The sequence below is a fragment of the Sapajus apella genome, unplaced genomic scaffold (genome assembly GCF_009761245.1).
Source record: "Sapajus apella isolate SASKATOON/1434 unplaced genomic scaffold, GSC_monkey_1.0 scaffold6, whole genome shotgun sequence".
NCBI classification, from domain to species: domain Eukaryota; kingdom Metazoa; phylum Chordata; class Mammalia; order Primates; family Cebidae; genus Sapajus; species Sapajus apella.
The window spans coordinates 76,151,269-76,170,549 of record NW_022436946.1 but is presented as its reverse complement, the minus strand read 5'-3'; the positions used below and the strand labels follow the sequence as shown (position 1 = coordinate 76,170,549).

The window sequence follows — 19,281 nt, the reverse complement described above, 5'->3', positions numbered from 1 at the left end:
AGGCAATAAAATTTGGTTAACTCACTAATAAGAAGGATACATTTGATGTATGTAAATTTATCAGGCATTAAAAATGAAAAGGAAAACAAGTCTTTCACATTAAAATTTTTTTGTATATAATTAATTCACCAAGTATTTTAGAGCATTGGAAATATTTGTGATTCAGGCAATTTGCATTTATCAGTGCATTGATAATACTAATGATAATACTCCCTTTATAAATATCAGATTTTTAGAATATCTTTGTTTGCTGTGAATCAACAATGTCCATAAAAATGCTGAAAAAATTTTCAGACAAAATTACATGTATTCCACCAGTGGTTATATCTTTTGGACTTCCCACAAAAGAAATTTTACTTATGGGTTCATCTTTCACTCTGACTTCCATCTTACAAGATGACCTTTTTGCCCCTCACTGGTGGTCTATTGATAGATCATGTAAGCCACTCATACTGATCCCCATCTGCCAGGAAATCCTGCCAGTCATCACTGCCTTCCAAAGTTATCAGCTCAGTGTACTCAGAAACTTAAAAGCAAAGTACTCTGTTTCCCTCATGTATTATCTATGTCTATGTATAATAAAAATAGCTAATATTTATTGAGCTTTTACCATAGGCTTGACACGGCTCTATCACTTTGCATTGATTATCTCAATTAACCCTCCCAATAATCTTACAAAGTTGCCATTACTATCACCAGATCATAAATGACAAGACTGAGGAACAGACTTTAAATAATTTCTTCATAGTCATGAACTAAGAAATAGAACTAGGTTTGATCCTGACTAGGCCAGACTCACCCTTATGCCTGAACCATTACATTTAATTCCTTCCAAAAAGTGTCCAGCTGTATAATGAAATAGAGTTGGTTTTTTACCTCTTTATAGTAACATAACATAGCAATTTTAGTGAAAATTGTCACGAATACAGCAAAGGCAATGTTTACAGTGTGTTTTGCACTCCAGAAGATGCAGGCATGAACTGGTTACTTAACACTTTGGCTTGATCATATATGTAGACACCACTGTCTTCTAAATTGCCAGCACATGGATTTTGCTCTTTATGTATTAGGTAGGTTAGCATGATCATATGACATATTATGGAAAAGTCTGCATGGAGTCTGATTAGACCTATTTAATATCAGTTGATTACATTTCTGTCATGTAGATGATCCCAATATTACCTGTTAAGATTATTTTCTTAAAACTTACCTTCATTCCTTTTAAAAATTGTATTCCTAATTCATATCCTACTTTATGGTTTCTCCTAATTTTACTTGATGTTCTTCCTTTGAATTGCTCTGTGAATGAGATAATTTGTTTGTCAAAATATTAAAATGACCTTTTCTTGAACCACGTTTTCAGTTTCACAGCTCTGATATATCTCCAATGTTAGAAAGCAGTAATATTGTTCCATAATCTAGAAACAGTATTTCTAAGACCCAACACATAAGCCTTCTACATATGCAGCACCTCACAGCATTCAGGAACACAGTTAAGCTATTTCTTGGGAGATGGAGTGCAGCAGGAAATTTAAACCTATGCTAGTGGGCCTCCATGTCCTCAGATGTCTTCATTTAATGCTTACTCAGGAGTGGCCTCCTATGGTAAATTGAAAATGGAATTAAAAATAAATGCTTGACTGAAGTAATAGACTATAAAACACTAATAGCTAATCATCGGTTATGCTCTTATTTTTGTAAGTGTCATCTCAGTGCTTTCAGAACACTGTGGGATGCTGATTGGATGAACTACATTTTTAACAATGCTAAATGGAGGACCATAAAGACTACCAACAATAGAAAAATGAACAAAACTCTTAATATATAATTTTATAAAAGGGTATGTAGAATGACAGTCCTGCACAAAAGAGCAGAAATTGCAACATTTTATACATTTCTCTTTTGTTCTTTTTCAGCTACCTCTGAAAACACATTTTCCTAAGTCAAATCTCCTGCTGATTGTACTAATTTTTTTTTTAGCAAATAAGATGTTTTAAAGAAAAGTAATTTAAATAACTAAGAATTGAATGCCAAAATAAAAAACTTTAGTGCCATCTGCTGGACATTTGCAATAAGAAAAACAGTATACCCATTTTAAACTGAAGACCAAACATGTTTTTAGATACAAACTGATAAATAATTTGTTGAACTGTAGTAATTTTCAAAAATCACTCAAAGACATCTGGGGTAAATTTGTGAATTACTGAGATATTTAGAATATTACCCCTGAAGCAACATATGTTTAAGCTTGTGTACAAAACACTAGGATGCTTTTTAAAATTCACATATACAAATGTGCACATTTCTGTGATTCATAAAATTTTAAGTTTTAAACAATGGTGCTCATGAGGTTAAATATGTATAAATAACATAATATTAAATTATTCATCATATTTTCAGAGGGCTAGTGCCCGAGATTTTCATTTATGCTTAAAATTTCATTGGGATGATTATTTTTATGAAGTGAGATGACAGATCTGTGAAAAAAGCTGCCTTCATTTTCAAGTTTATTCTTACTGTTTGCAGTCTCTGCCACATGGTGGTCTCTGGATAATTTGCACCAGAACTACTAAAAAAGCTTATTCCTGGAATTTATCCCAAACCTACGAATCAGAAGCTCTGTAGGCTTGTCCAAAAATTTGCATTTTAACAAGACTTTTAGTTAATTCTGATGCTTATTAAGTTTGAGGATACCAAGGAAACACCTCTTACAAAGCAATATCTTTCCGTTCCTTTAGCCATAATTAAAATTAGCATTCTGAAAACAGAATGGTATAGTAGAAAGTTTGAAATAGAGACCCTAATTAACACTAACCATTTTACCAGCCTTATGTAAGTCACATAAGACATGTCCCTAAATTTTCCCATTTATAAAATGAGGAAATTGTACCCATTAATCTTTGGAGTTTCTCCTATGCCTGTATTTTCCTAAATATTTCCATTTCACACTGGGTTTTGGAATCCTTTCTTTATCTTGTCTCACTCTATGCAAAGTGTTTAAATGATATTATAGTGATGTACCCCAAGTCCTGCCAAAGCAGAAAACCCTGGCTTGAAGCTGTACAACTAGATTTCTTAAATTTCAGAAGTGCTTCACAAAAAGGGTTGAAGCACACAACAAAGACAACTGGTAGAATAATTCCTACTTCTTCCAAAAAGAGCCTGTATGCTCATATCTAGAATAGCATATTATATTCCTATAGCTGGTGTTAAGTGAAAAATTCACATAAGTAAATTTAGATCAGTAAGGTATTGATAAGTGAAAGCTTTAATGACACTTGGTAAGGGTTCAAGCTATGAAAGGAAGTTCAAGGCTGAAGGAAAAATGCACTGCAGTAAAAGTGATTCCATCTGAGTTACATACATTTGCAATTGCAATCAGTTCCTTTTGCAGGATACTATATGCTGACACCTGTAAACAACTTGTATTTATAATAAGAATAACAGATAATAAAATAACTGAAACTCAAGACCTTCTTATGCTACTTTCTTTGTACTCCCAGAGCCTTAAGGAATGTGGATTGTAAAACGGACCTCAATATATGTTTGCTCAATTGGTGTTTGGAAGATTCTACTGTGTTTGACAAATAGCTAGAAAGTTTAATATGATTGTAGTGTAAGATGTATGAGAAAATGTATGTGAGAGATGCTAATAGATAAGTAAGGCCGGGCCTTGTACGATAGAATGAGAAATTAAACTACCTCAGAGATGATATTTAATCAGTAGATCAACATGATTGGTTTGGTTTATTAGGAAGATCATTCAGGTGGTATGAAAGATGCACTAGAATGAGGGAACCTGTTGGCAGGAAACCTAGTTAGAAAGCTAGTGAGATAATCCGAGCTAAGAATAATGAGGGTCCTTCCTCACAGGTGATAGATTTGTGCTGTACATTAAATCACTACAGAAAAGAGGGTTTTTTTGTTTGTTTGTTTGTTTACTTGATTGTATATGTACCTTGTATCTGAGTCCAAGTTTTACCTTGATTTGCTGTCTCTGCAGCTTTTTAACCAGATAAAATGAACTAGACAGACACAAGTACATATATTCCCAAAGTTTTCAGAAAAAAAATGGGATTAAAAATTTTTTTTAATTACAAATGTTACTTCTCGACATAAGATCCATCAAGTTCAAGACACTTTTGTAACCCATGCACATTTGGGATTTTACCATGCCAATGCAGTCTTTTTTACAACATTAACTAACGAAAAATGAGTACCCTTCACAGATATTTTAAGATTAGGAATCAAAAGGAAGTTAGAAGAATTCAATTTAGGACTGTAAGGTGGATGCCTAATGATTGCCTATCAAAACTCTGGCAAAATTCCCCTTGTTTGATGAAAAGAGTGAGCAGGAATGTTGTGGTGGAGAAGGACTCTCAGATGGTGTTTTCCTGGGACTTTTTCTATGAAAGATTGGCTAACTTGGCTGAGGCGCAGTGGTGCACACCTGTAATCCCAACCCTTTGTGAGGCTGAGGCAGGTGCATCACGAGGTCAGGAGATCGAGACCATCCTGCCAGCATGGTGAAACCCCGTCTGTACTAAAAATACAAAAATTAGTTGGGCATGGTGGCACATGTCTGTAATCCCAGCTACTTGGGAGGCTGAGGCAGGAGAACTGCTTGAACTTGGGAGACAGAGATTGCAGTGAACCGAGATCGTGCCACTGCACTCTAGCCTGGCGACAGAGGGAGACTCCATCTCAAAAAAAAACAAAAAAAAAAGAAAAAAAGAAAGAAAAATTGGCTAACTTTATCAAAACACTCTCATAATAAGCAGATGTCATCATTCTTTGGTCCCCCCAGAAGTTGGCAAGCAAAATGGCTTGAGCATACCAAGAAACTGTTGCCATGACCTTTGCTTTTGACTGGTCTGCTTTTACTTCGACTGGACCACTTCCACCTCTTCAAGGTCATTCTTTTGATTGTGCTTTGTCTTCAGGATTATACTGGTAAAGACATGTTTCATCTCCAATTCTTCAAATAAATGCTTCAGCATCTTTAGCCCATTTTAAAATTTCCATTGAAAGCTCTGCTCTTCTCTGCAGCTGATCTGGGTGCAATGGTTTTGGCACCCATCAAATGGAAAGTTAGGTCAACTTTAATTTTCCAGTCAGAATTGTGTAAGCTGAACCCATTGAGATATCTGTGGTGCTGGCTACTATTTCTGCTGTTAATCGTCAGTGCCCTTCAATTAGGGTATGAACAAAATGATTTTTTTTGCTCACAAATTGATGTGTGTGGTCTGCTACTATAGGCTTCATCTTCAAAATCATCTCTTTCCTTCTAAAAATGAGCTATCAATTTGTAAACTGCTGATTTATTTGGAACATTATCCCCATAACTTTTCATAAAGCATCAGTGATTTCACTATTCTTCTGCCCAAGCTTCACTTGAAATTTGATGTTTGTTCTTGCTTCAGTTTTAGAGAATTCATGTTGCTCTCATAGAAGCTCTTTTCAAACTTATGTTTTATCCTTCTTAGTGCCTCAAACTATTAATAGATCCTGTTCAGAGTTGTTAAAACAAGTTAGTACAAATTCATTTTGGTACAAGAAAATTTTGAAATCTATGCCTACTTTTTAAATAATACTCATTTTCTATGAACTTTTTGAAGACACTTCATATAAGTAATTTGTTAGGGGAACCTAATCTATTTTTTAAATTTCCTGGTGGAGGCAAAATGCTTTCCATATTAATCTGTGCTTAGTGTATGATGAGGAAAAAGAGAGGGAGGGAGAGGAGAGAAGAGAAGAGAGGGGAGGAGAGGGGAGGGGACAGGAGGGGAAAATAGGTGAGGAAAAGGAGGGGAGGAGAGGGAGGAAGGAGAGATAAAATGTAAAATACACCCATGGTACAGTGGAAGGAGTTAAGCAATTTGACATAGGTTAGAGGGTTGTAGCTGAAGTGGAAGACTGACCCTCACAATATCTATTTCAAAATCATTTTAGGAAGTCTTTTGAAAAAACTAGAAATCCTAAAACTGAATTTCATAGACTCTTCTGCAGCTAGAATCCCTGATGTAATTTAGGTTCCATCAGTCAAATGTGCTTGCATGAGATTTGAATGGAATCTGAGTTAGATGCAGAGTCACAACATACTGGCCATCATTTTCCTGGGATCTCCTGATGTGGCTCTGGTGGTGTCTTCTAGAGCAGAATATCTTAGCTGAGGTGGCAGGACACTAGCACCAGCCATTTGAACAATGGCTTTCTTATTTCTGTACCTTCGTAATTGAGGAACTTTGGTATTTTTGTTTTGTTTTGCTTTGTTTTTGTATTAGACAGGGTCTCACTCTGTCACCCAGGTTAGAGTGCAGTGGCGTGATCATGGCTCACTGTAGCCTCAGCCTCCAAGGCTCAAACAATCCTCCCACATCAGCCTCCTGAGTAGCTGTGTCTACAGGCATGCACCATCATGCCTGGGTAATATATTTTTAATTTTTTAAAATAGAGATTGTACTTTGGGAGGCCGAGGCGGGTGGATCACGAGGTCAAGAGATCGAGACCATCCTCATCAACATGGTGAAACCCTGTCTCTTCTAAAAATACAAAAAATCAGCTGGGCATCGTGACGCATGCCTGTAGTCCCAGCTACTCAGGAGGCTGAGGCAGGAGAATTGCCTGAACCCAGGATGTGGAGGTTGCGGTGAGCCGAGATTGCGCCATTGCACTCCAGCCTGGGTAACAAGAGTGAAACTCTGTCTCAAAAAAAAAAAAAAAAAGAAAAAAAATAGAGATTGAGTCTAGCTTTGTTGTCCAGACATGTCTAAAATTCCTGAGCTCAAGTGATCCTCCCACCTCGGCCTCCCAAAGTGCTGGGATTACAGGCGTGCACCACTGTGCCTGGCCTGATGGTGGAACTTTGAGTAGTTTGTGATTTTGTTTTCAGGGGCATTCCAAGAGATCAATCCAAGACCCCACAACCATCCCCTTTCCAAGTATTTTGTAGCACAAAACACTATTATTCAATCTTTCTGCCCAAAAGACTGTGCTGTTAGTTATTTTCAACTCAACTCTGACACAAGACACCACTATTTGCAACCATCATTAAAAAAATAATAGTCGGCGGGGCGCATGGCTCACGCCTATAATCCTAGCACTTTGGGAGCCAGAGGTGGTTGGATCACCTGAGGTCAGGAGTTTGAGACCAGCCTGGCCAACATGGTGAAACCCCATCTTTACTAAAAAAAAAAAAAAAAAAAAGAAAAAAAAAAAATTAGCCAGGTGTGGTGGCGCACGCCTGTAATCCTAGCTACTCAGGAGGCTGGGGAAGAAGAATCACTTGAATCTGGGAGGTGGAGGTTGCAGTGAGCCAAAATCATGCCATTGCACTCCAGCCTGTGCAAGAGAAGTCAGACCCCCATCTCAATAGTAATAATAATAATAATAGTCACCCTTGAAATTTTGTGAAATTTTACCACTCCTCTTATAGAGTGGAATCAAAAAGGCAATTTAACTAAAAGGGGGACAATTGTGGAGACAAGAAAGAGTTTTTTACTGTACAGCTATGTGACTTACTGTCCTTCCTTGACACAGTACATGCTGCCAAAAACTGCTAATTTATATTTATGTATAACTTACTTTCTAAATTGATTATACATTCATTAAAGTCAGAAACTGTGAATTTATGTTCAAAGGTAAAGTGTGATGTCAACATGTGTATAAAGCAACCTACCAGACTAGAAAAACGTTGAATGCCAGTCATTATTAGGGGTCCCTCTTGGACAACCCCATGGTTTTGGAGGCTCTTAATTGACCCATCATTCTCAGAACAACTCTCCTATCTCTAATATGCATGTCACTAGCTTCATAAGGCCTTGGTGGTACCCATGGGCTAAGGCTGATGAGGGGAACACATGATGGTACTGATCTGTTTTCTGTGCCAAGGGTGAGAAGGGAAACAGAGGCCATGCTTCTTGTTTTCAGCACCCGTGTCCTTCTGCCGTTGTATATATATACCAACGCAACCCTCCATTTGGGAGTAGTACATGCAAACTATCCTGGCTTTTTACCTTCTTTTATCTCAGAGAAAGCCCTCACCTGCTTTCAGAACCTGCCACTTGGAGTTTTGAAACTTTAAAACAATAGCTTCCATTCTTTTCTCCTCTGGAAAAATCTAGTTCTATTTGCCTGGACTTCATAAAGTAAAGCCAGGAAGAAAGGTAGAATTTTCTGCTAGATTCTCACTACTTTGGGAACAGGAGAAGAAAAAATACAAAACAGAAGAATGTGAAGTACTGTGGTAATTAGAAAGATTTCTCTACATTCCACTATTACCATTTACTCATTCAACAAATACTTATTAATTTGTACAACATCACCAATAATTGCTTGTTAAAATTATTTATTTTTTATTTATAGCATGATATTTAGCTTTTCAGACAGTTACAGAATGATATTTAGTTTTTTAGACACTTATCTTTGTTTCTTTCAAAATACATACCATTAATCACCCAAAAACTTGTTACAAATTGAATTTTAGAGTTTCTTGAGTTGAATGTACAATTATTAAAATAATGCCACTACTATTATATGGTGAAACAATGGAAAAAATAATATCCCAAGATAAAAACCATTTCAATATCAATGCTTTTATTTTGATAGTATTGTGCATTTTATAACGCTCTCCATTTTCCATGTAGATAATTTAAATCTGTGATTTGTGATCATATATTTTGTCAACCTCACTAATCAATAAGAATATATAGTTAATTCTAAAATTGAAGTGTACAAATAAATTTCACAAAAAGATTTCACATTTGCAGTCCCACATTTACTGTAAGACTATATAATAAAATATGTATTTCCATTTATTATTCATACTAGAACACTGTCACAAATTTGATATAGATTAAAGCATTAAAACATCAAATGCAAAAAATAAATATGCTGTTTATGGTTTCACTACCCGTATCTTGGTTCCAAAGGCATATTTTATTATGAGGACAGCCTCTTGACAGCATGAGATATCAGAGTAATGTAAGAGGAATATGAATTGAGAAGAGGGCGTTAAGGTTGTATTTGAACAGAACAATTTAATAGAGTAGTGCAGGTTATGGAATAGGTAGATTTTATGGATGTGGGAGTAAGGAAGGCTGTCCTTTCTCCCTCCCTCCCTTCTTCCTTTTCTCCCTTCCTCTCTTCCTTCCCTCCTTCCCTCATTCCATAATATCTACTTGTAAAATGGGGAGCACACCAGGAAATAAGTTGGAGAAGTTGACAAAGACCTGAGTTGGACCTTTTCTTCCAGAGCAGAACAATGGAATCCTATCTGTAAATTAAGGAAGAAACCCAGAAAGAAAAATATGTGAAGATGTATGACAGATCTAGGCTGAGGAAAAGCAAGCTCTTTCTTCTCTCATTATACTCCCCGCTGGGATGTATATACTAGTAGTTTAAACGTGGCCTGCTGCTGAAACTAAAAAGGAATTTCTAAAACACGTGAGAGGAGGCCATAGATGGGTACAGGTCACCATGGGCCAGCATTCAGAAGGATGTGATTACTGCTAGAGTTTGGAATGATGCCTGTGTGAATGGCCTCATAAGCTTTGGGATGAAGCACTTGGTGAAAAGCTGCCCCAGGCCACTTAGGTATGTCCCTTTGGGAGAAGGGCACTGTCCACTCTTGGCTGTCTTCCTTAGGACTTACTCCAAGATCCCCCATGGAGAAAGTGAGAAGCTAGAGAACTTACTGTCTTACCTCAGTGGAGAAGTCTCATCTAACCAACTCACTTGCCATGGCCAACTAGAGAAGGAACAATTGCTGCTTGTCCACCTGTCACCACCAAGAGACCTCACAGGCTAAAATGCATGAGTGCTTAGTACACCCATAAAAGGTTCACAAATCATCAAAGAGTATTTTGAGTGTTTTAAGAGGACATAGTAGCTTGAAGTGAATTTGAGAAAACAAAGTTTGCGAGTAAATAATATGAAGGAGTTGAAAAACGAATGGAAATATTATTAAGTAAGAGTAAGGGCTTTGTAGACGTTCATGGCATGAGCTCCTCAGCATAGATTTTGTTTTTTCAAAGCTTTTTGTGTCATCAACTAGCCACAATCAGAGGATGACGTTGCTTGATAGTTGACATATTAGTGATTCCGCAAACATTTTAATTTTCAAGCTTAATCCATAATTATTATCATTTTTATAAGCTAAACATAAGACGTAAAGAATGTGAATTTACAATATATATTCAGGCAGAAAGTAAAAGCAATGCCCTAGGCAATAATCAGATTCCTTATCAATAAAATGGATGATATCATAATAATATCTGCTTCACATTGTTACCGTATGTGGTTAAATATATGTATGTCTTTTTAAAATAAATTACATGACATGGTTGGTCAATTATTTCGTAGGTTTCAATGCTGTCAAACACATTAATCTTTTCAATTCTATGTAGCCCTCATTTGTTATATAATGCTATTTGATGAGATAGAACTTTTTTCTTTCCAATAGTAAATCATTTATACATACAAAATAGTATTATATAACATATATGTAATGTGTAAAGAAAAAATAAAATGTACATCACATAACCCCTCACCTGCCAGCTTAAGAAATAAAACAAGTTTAGTATTTTTGAGATATATATATGCATTTTTATACACGTACACACTGAAGTCAACAGCAAGATTAACAAGTGAGTTTAATCTACTGGATAGATATGTGTATGTTATACGCAATTAAGTTGATCATTGTCATGTACAAACTAAAATGAATGCTTTTTAATAGTAGCATTTTTAATACTTACCCTCTGTAGTAATGCTTTTTAATCTCAGTTCTATATCAGCTTTTGTTTGTCTGCTTGTCTGTTTCTGTTAATATTCCCTAGGTTACCTTTTTTCTATCCTTTTATTTCAAACATTCTGTGCCTTTTTATTTTGGGTATATCTCTTCAAAACTTCATTTAGCTAGATTTGTAAAATCTAATGTGATGATCTTTGTATTTGATGATGCTGCTTGTGACGTGTAACACTTGTGATTCCTCATGTGTTAGTTTTTTTTACCATCTCCTATTGTAATATTTAATTGTTCTGCTTTGTCTATGTTTATATATTTATTTATTTTAATTCTTATCTTCTTTTGGATTAACTTTTTTCTCATTCCATATTTTTTCTGCTACTGGTTTGGATATCATGCACTGTATTTCAGTTATTTTTGGTGAATACCTAACTCAAATTTTATTTTCAATCACGTGTACAAGAGTTAAAACTGAAGTTCTTGGTCAGTTTTAACAATTTTTATTATGCACTCTCTTTATGCTTAGAGTTTCTTTGGTTAGAGATATTTCCTTGCTCCTATTCCTTAATTGCTGAGCCTCAGTACACGTTCCTAGGCTTCTGCTTTAGAGATATGTTATTTTTCTGAATTACTGCTTCTCTTTCATTTTTGTCCTTTGAGAATTTTGCATACTTCCTCTCCAGCTCAAACATATATTATAAGCTATTATTTTAAATATTACACCCAGAATTTTTAGTGTTTTGTGAAGTAGGGTGTATTAGGATATTTTGTCCTCAATATGAACTTGTTTGTAAATTTTATGTTTTTTTCCTCAAAATGAGCTAAGAAAAATAATATGTATATGCATAAATTTTCCATTCAGCAAATATGTGTATTGGCTGCTACTAAGGAAGCGTATGTCTGAACTATTTGCTAAACTGTTCATTTCCAATACTGTTTACTGTTTGGTAGAAGAGAGGTTTTATGTACAGAAATAGTAAAAATACATAATAAAAATATTAGCTGGTCTATCAGTGACCCAAATGAAATGTTATGAGACTGCCGTAGAGTAAGGTTTTATCTCGGTGGTCAGTGCCCTGCATCTATATATCATGCAAAGGTTTCCTGAAATAGATTCCCTTTTGATTGAGCCGTATAAAATTCCTTTATGTTTGAATTTAAAAACACAAAGAAGCTTCAGTTTTCAAACCATTATATCTTAGCATAAAACATATACTAATCAGGAGTTGACAAACTGCTGTATGGGCAAAATCTAGACTATCATCTATTTTTGTAAATAAAGTTTCATTGGAGCATATTCACATTCATTCATTTACATACTATCTGTGGCTACTTTCCTACTGCAGCAGAATTGAGCAGTTGCAAAAGTAACTACACGACCCTCAAAGTATAAAATATTTACAATCTGATCTTTTTCTGAAAAGTTTGCCAACACCCAAACTGCATTATGTTCTATATTTTGGAATAAGTTTATAGGGAAACTTTTTCCTTAGCCTGGCTTTCTCCTTCTCATTTATATTTACTTAAATATATTTTATGTGGTGGTTCTCACAATAAATATTTATTATGCACTCTCTTTATGCTTAGAGTTTCTTTGATTAGAGGTATTTCCTTGCTCCTATTCCTTAATAATTATTTTCTTTGGTGGAAGAAGATTGCCAGTGCCATTTTGCATGATAACTTTTGAAATAACAAATGTCCATACTTGTTTTCTACCAACTTGACCCTAGATTAATTATAATTAAAGTATAAAAAATTGAATGTATTAAATACTCTTCAATAAATTCACCAGATAATCTTGCAGTCATTAAATGAAATATCACATATATTCCTTTATGAAGGGAAATTAGCTCACCTTTACATTGGGAAATATTTCACATCCTAAACTAGACTCTTATATGCCGGTGCTTGGATTTTTGCTTTAACTATTGGAACTAAACAGAAAAGGTGTCAAGTGGCAAAGCAGGAAAGGAATTTGAGAATTTTTAAAGTAATCAAAGAAGTTCTGCTTAAAAGCTATTAAGATTAAAAGAAAATATAGTGAAATCTCAGTACCTCAAACACTGCAGTACCTGGACCTAAGTTATTTGATTCTATTTCCAGGGAGTATCAGTTCCCCACAGTTATCTTAGATGGAGAACATCGAACTGACTGCTGAAATAACAATAGCATCTGTGTATTCTGTGTCCTAAGGAATACTCAAATCCAGAAAACTGGCTCAGATACCCAGATGAATTTGAGCAAGAGTTCTTCTTTTGGCGAAATAGCCAATGACTATTGGCTAGGCTTAAGACAACCCTCAGTTCTCATTTTCAAAATCAAGACATCCTTTCACTGGGGGATTCACTGGATGTCCTTGTGTTCTATTTATAGTGATTTAAGATTGGAATTTGAACTGATGGCAATGGGAGGAGACTTTAATTACATTAAATGCGAACATTCAAATGGGAAGTTTCACTAGATAGCTTTAGTTGTCCCCACAGTCAATAGTTAATCAGGAGTGGTTGCTAGCAAGCTTCATGGATATTACCTGATTAAGATAATGAAAAACTGGACTATGTAAAAATCTGCATATCTACAAGGTAGGATTTAGAATTTTTAATGTAAACTGGAAGAACTGGGAGCTCAAATATAATGGATAAGCTAACATTCTGTGTACTGTACTAAATTAGATACTTGATGCCAAATAGATAAGTAGCCTTCAGGAATGGGGGCAAAGGAAGCTATTTTGTAGAAGACAGATTGTGCAGCAACATAGTCTAAAACAATATTTTTTTGTATTAGCTATATTTATTATTTTGTTCTCCTGAAAGGATTTTAGTATATTATCCAGATTTATCAGCATAACAATTACAAATGTTTTTTCAGGGTGTTACTTTTCCAGATCACTAATACTGATTTAGAAAAGGCATAATTGATTCCATTTCAGAGACAACATTATCTAAACTTTTCTTATAATTCCAACAGGACAGGCTATTCTATCATATTCTAAATTTAATACTGAATATCATTCAAAAATGTTTGTCACAGTAAATTGATTCCATGAGCCAGTATTTGAGCATGATTTTTAAAGTATGCATTATGCTCAAATACTGGCTCATGGAATCAATTTACTGTGACAAATTTATTTTTGAATGATATTCAGTATTAAATTTAGAATATGTTAGAAAATATTAGAGTACATCATATGTATGTAGGCTAAATATTTTGTGTAATTTTTGTTTCAGTTATATGCACACGTGATTGTAGTTGTAAAGTGTTGAGCTCTCAGTTAAAATATTTTTAAAAATACGAAAGAAACAGAGGCATGGAGTAGATACTAGAATTTCACCTCTGGGGACAAACAGTGCTTATATAGATTCTGCATACACATGGTTCAGTGCTAAAAAGCAAAACTGGGATTATGGAATCATGCTAATACATATCCTACGTTTGACGGTACGGTTAGTGGGGTAAATAGCTTTGTATGTTTTGCCTTAGTTCAAATAGCTATTCTTCCTTTTTGTTAGGAAAAATTTCTTGTTTTGTTTGTTCTTGTTTTTGTCTCCCATCATTTACTTAGTTTGCTACCATTTTCTCTTTTGCCTAGGAGATTGCATCAACAGTTTGAAAGCTATAAGGAACAAGTGAGAAAAATAGGGGAAGAAGCACGGCGTTACCAGGGCGAGCACAAAGATGATGCTCCAACCTGTGGAATCTGTCATAAAACAAAGTTTGCTGATGGGTGCGGCCATCTTTGCTCCTACTGTCGCACCAAGTTCTGTGCACGCTGCGGAGGCCGTGTGTCTCTACGGTCGAGCAACGTGAGTATTCCATGAACATAAGGGGAGCTGTGAATGTGGATAAAAATCATATGCCTTCCAGGAATGAGAACACATACATCTTAGAAAGCAGGCATGTGTATAAATATACACATTAATATGAACCTCCCTCATTTTGTTCATGTTCTTAGTGGAATATTGGTGAAAATAATTCCTAAAATCATACTTTATGTGTGTTTCTCAATAGATGATTCCAATTCAAAACCAACAGATTACCTATGAGAATACATTTATTTTTTTAAAAAATATAGTTAATGTAGATTTAATATTATCATGAATTATAAAACTCTTGAAAGTTATAACCAGTTCTTTTCAAAAAGTTAACTACTTTTAATTTCTGTAATGTTAGTGTTCAGATTGAATGCACGCAAAATTCCAAATAACTGAATGTCTTATATTAAGCAAGGATTAGCCTCTTTGAGAGTAAATTCAGATTTACTGACATGTTAAAGAAATAACTAGTGTCGCAGTTATCTCATGGAAATTGTTTAGATATTTGAAGACTATGTCAAACTAGACCTTTTCTAAATTTTGAGATTTGCACTTCTCATTTTCTTCTCTATCAGATATATTCTCACCTGATGATGTTCTCTTATTTGCCTTAAATAAGAGCTACTCCTGTTATGCCAGTACTTTAAATAAATGCAATTTTTGAAGATTTAAGATGCTAATATGGTAGGAACCAATATTATTATTTATGAAACACTAGAGTAATTCTAATAAATATTTAGTTATATTTTAATGTTGTACTTTTATCATATTATCTAAAATAGTGCAGTATAATTATTTATAGGGAAATCTGGGTGAATTTTCTTTGATATAGACCTGCAGCTTAATGTGGAACGGTTACAATTATGTAGCTAAAAAATTCCCAGTGTTCCTGTAAAGAATTTGTGACATTATCTAATCATTAATAGATTATAATATAATACTAAGTGATGTTTAAAAATAACATGAAATTTTTAAGCCCTCTTGATATTTTCCTAAGTTGCACATTATGGTTAAAATTAAAACAAATCTCTAAATCAACATTGTATTCTTTGGTAGTCTAGTTAAGCTATAAGTCAGATATTCTAAGATTTATTCCAGTGAATTTAAGGCACTGAGTATGATGAATAATCTTTATTTTATTTTATTTTATTTTATTAGACAGAGTCTTACTCTGTCACCCAGGTTGGAGTGCAGTGGCACTTGGCTCACTGCAACCTCTACCTCCAGGGTTGAAGTGATTCTCCCACCTCAGCCTCCCAAGTAGCTGGGATTACAGGTGCCCATTCCCTGTAATAAATTCTGTATTTTTAGTAGAGACAGGGTTTCTCCATATTGACCACGCTGATCTTGAACTCCTGACCTCAGGTGATCTGCCCGCCTCGGCCTCCCAAAGTGTTGGGATTACAGGTGTGAGGCACCGCACCTGGCTGACCAATATATCTTATACTTTAAGATGAGACTGTTACTATCTCTGTGGCTTAGGAAGATAATGAACTTCTCTGAACAGTTTCTTTACCTATGAAAACTGGACAGTAATATTTACCTTGTATGATTGTGATGAAAATTAAATAAAAATAATTAAAATATAGGTCTTTATAATATCTATATTTAATCTTTCTTTAGGGTCCCATTCTTATGACTGTGTAAGTTTTCTTTTTCTCTCCTCAGTAATTTTTTGCAGGAAATCCTCACATGCCACCTTATAGGCTTTCTAAAACAAGCTTGGATATTAAGGTGGTATCTGGCCCATAGAAAGTACACAAGATCTATTTGTTAACTTCTCCTTCTATGGTGATCTTTAATACACTATACTGAAATAAATTCTTACAGGTAAAACTTGGAGGCAACATCAAAATACTTAACAACCCATGTGGTAAGGACACTGTTCAGTTTGAAAATATACTGGCAGTGAATAATGAGGCGCAGATCAGCTGACTGCTAGTGCTAGCTAAGCACCTATAACTGTTAAATGCTTTTAACTTCCAGTTATAGGTTTGAGACAAGCCAATAGCAATAAAGTTAATGATTGATATATTAAAGATATCAGGTTTTAAAAAGGAGAGGGTGTTTAAAGAAAATTGAGCTAGGAGGTACTTAGGCTTTGGAGAGGACACTCAGGCCTAGTGTAGTTCAACTTTACTAAACTCAACCAATCTTGGAAAAAATATTTAAAGGAACAAAATAAAAGAAGGCACACATCTTAAGAGATTTCAGTTGGAGCACAAGACAAAAACATTGTATAAAGTTGTTTTTTTCCTATGACATAATGTTAAAATGTGTATCACAGTTATTGTCTGTGGAATAATTTATAGCTAAAATAGTCAACATACTTGTCTAACCATATTTATTTATTACAAATATTTCTCATTCTTAGATTTTCCCAAATTGTGACTATGAATATTTTAACAATAATTTGACAAAATTATTCATACAATTTCATGCATTTTAATAAACTATTTTTCAATTATAGGTAGGCTATGTGTGGTAGTGAATTAACCTTCTTTATGAAGAATATTTTAAATCTAGATTTACTAATCCAAGTTGTCAAAATTTGGGAAATTATTGTGCCTAACTCTTGTATCTAACATATAGCAGGATGCATAATGTGTGCATTTTCAATGAAGGATTAACAATGACTGTTTTTTTAGGTAGAGTAAACAGTTACTTTTCAAAATAGCTGTGCTTTAATACTTTGAAGAAACACATAATTGTTTTCTTAAAACCAATCTATTAATACATGGCTCATTTTTGTTTTTCTCTTCTTTTTCTTCTTTCTCTACTCTGCTTCCTTGGATGCTTTCCCAAAGGAGGACAAAGTGGTTAGAATACATACCTTCTTTTCTATCATTTGTTATTGTATTGTTGTCAACTTTATTAAGTGAATGTTGCACCTAGTGTTGTAGATAACTATATTTTACAAAGAAATTATATACAAAGAAGAGCTCATATCCAGTTATCATGAAAACAATGAACATTTAGGAGAATTACAGAATTTGATATTAATAGATAAAGTCTGGATAATTTGAGTTCATGATGACAGTGAAACTTTAATATAATTTATATCACTGAAAGCTCATTCATCTGCTTAACTCTGAGTTTTGATGACATCTGCTTTCAGAAACAATAAATTCTAATGGGCTCTACCTTTTTCAGCATGCAAAGGCAGATAATTTGAAACTTTATTGCAGAAGGAATGGAATACACTTAGTAGAGAGAATGGATCAATTCAAGTAAAGAGGCCAAAGTATAATTATTTTTCTATAGAACACAAGTAGTGGAGTTGTCATATTGAACCACATTTTGCCTTTATCTTCTCCCATGCATATGAATAACTTCTTAGAAAAGTAAAAGGTCACTTTTAACTCTTATCAACTGTAGAAACCACAAAGGCTTTTTGTGCCTGGGAAGATAGGCTCCAAGTAGAATCTTTAGTCAGCCTTTCCTTTGTATACATACCATACACCTTCATTTGGTATAAATTACAACTTCCTCACAGCTCATTAATCTACCAATATGAGACTGAAACAATGAGTCTTTCAGGTTCAATACATCAACTGAGCTGCCTTTGTTCAAAAATTTTAAAGCTTATATGTAACACTGCAGTGCATAATTAGCAAGCATGACGTTAAATTGAACATTAATCTGTGTTTTTAAACTTATGCTAGTATATTTTCATTGATTTTTTCCTATGACAAAGAAATAGAGTCGAAAAATTATATAGGATAATCTATTTTTGCTATTTATTTTTGCCTGTACCATTGATTGTATGTGGAATAATTTTAGGGGCTATTACTATAATGCCAATTTCATCAACATTATTACTTTTGATGAGTCTACAGTCAAAACATGAATAATTTTAAGTTCCTTTAAAGAGTAAAGTGTAAGTAAATAATGCTGATGTTTAGGCAGATTTGATGATAAGATTTAAACTACTCTCCTGTAGGGCTGGCCAGACTCACTGTCCCTTTGACAGCACTTCCAATAATGGTAGATTATTTGTGATTATTATGATTATAGTATAATGAGAATACAGGTGGATTTTGTGGACTCAAACCAAAAGTAGAGTGGAAAGACCTGTAAAATATAATCACTCAATTATTTTCTTCACTTTGGTTAGAATGCATATATCTATCACATTATTTTTAAGTGCTGTATCATAATTTCTTTAAAACCCATTTTAGCCTGTTGAAGCAGTTCAATGAATGGCCTTTCTAGTCAAGGGAAACTGAAGCCACATTTTGTCTTAGCCATGCCAAAGAGAATAACTGACTATTAAATGAAATACTTCATTGCCAGTTCTTTCCCTATTCCTCTGAGCTGTTTTATTTTTAGTAGAGAAATAATAATTTACATGTGTGTGGTATTGGTATGGGTAGAAAGGGAAGGGAGATAAGAGTGAATAAAACTTTTCTAAAAATCTTCATCTTGATCAATATAATAATAATGAATTCTACTTGATCTGTTAAATTGGTGAAGAAATGTGATTAAAATACTGGAGTAGGCCGGGCGCGGTGGCTCAAGCCTGTAATCCCAGCACTTTGGGAGGCCGAGGCGGGTGGATCACGAGATCAAGAGATCGAGACCATCCTGGTCAACATGGTGAAACCCTGTCTCTACTAAAAATACAAAAAATTAGCTGGGCATGGTGGCGTGTGCCTGTAATCCCAGCTACTCAGGAGGCTGAGGCAGGAGAATTGCCTGAACCCAGGAGGCGGAGGTTGC

General features: G+C 34.6%; 1 protein-coding gene across 23 annotated transcripts in view; it reads left to right on the top strand.

Moving 5' to 3' along the window:
* The window catches only part of RIMS1 (regulating synaptic membrane exocytosis 1), a 496,468-nt gene that overhangs the window by 191,545 nt on the left and 285,642 nt on the right, over positions 1 to 19,281 (top strand). For all 23 annotated transcript variants that reach the window (XM_032275542.1, XM_032275541.1, XM_032275540.1 and 20 more), the window contains exons 3-4: positions 14,337 to 14,550; positions 17,367 to 17,378. In XM_032275542.1, the coding sequence (XP_032131433.1) occupies positions 14,337 to 14,550; positions 17,367 to 17,378 (226 nt within the window). The remainder of the gene's footprint in view (positions 1 to 14,336; positions 14,551 to 17,366; positions 17,379 to 19,281) is intronic.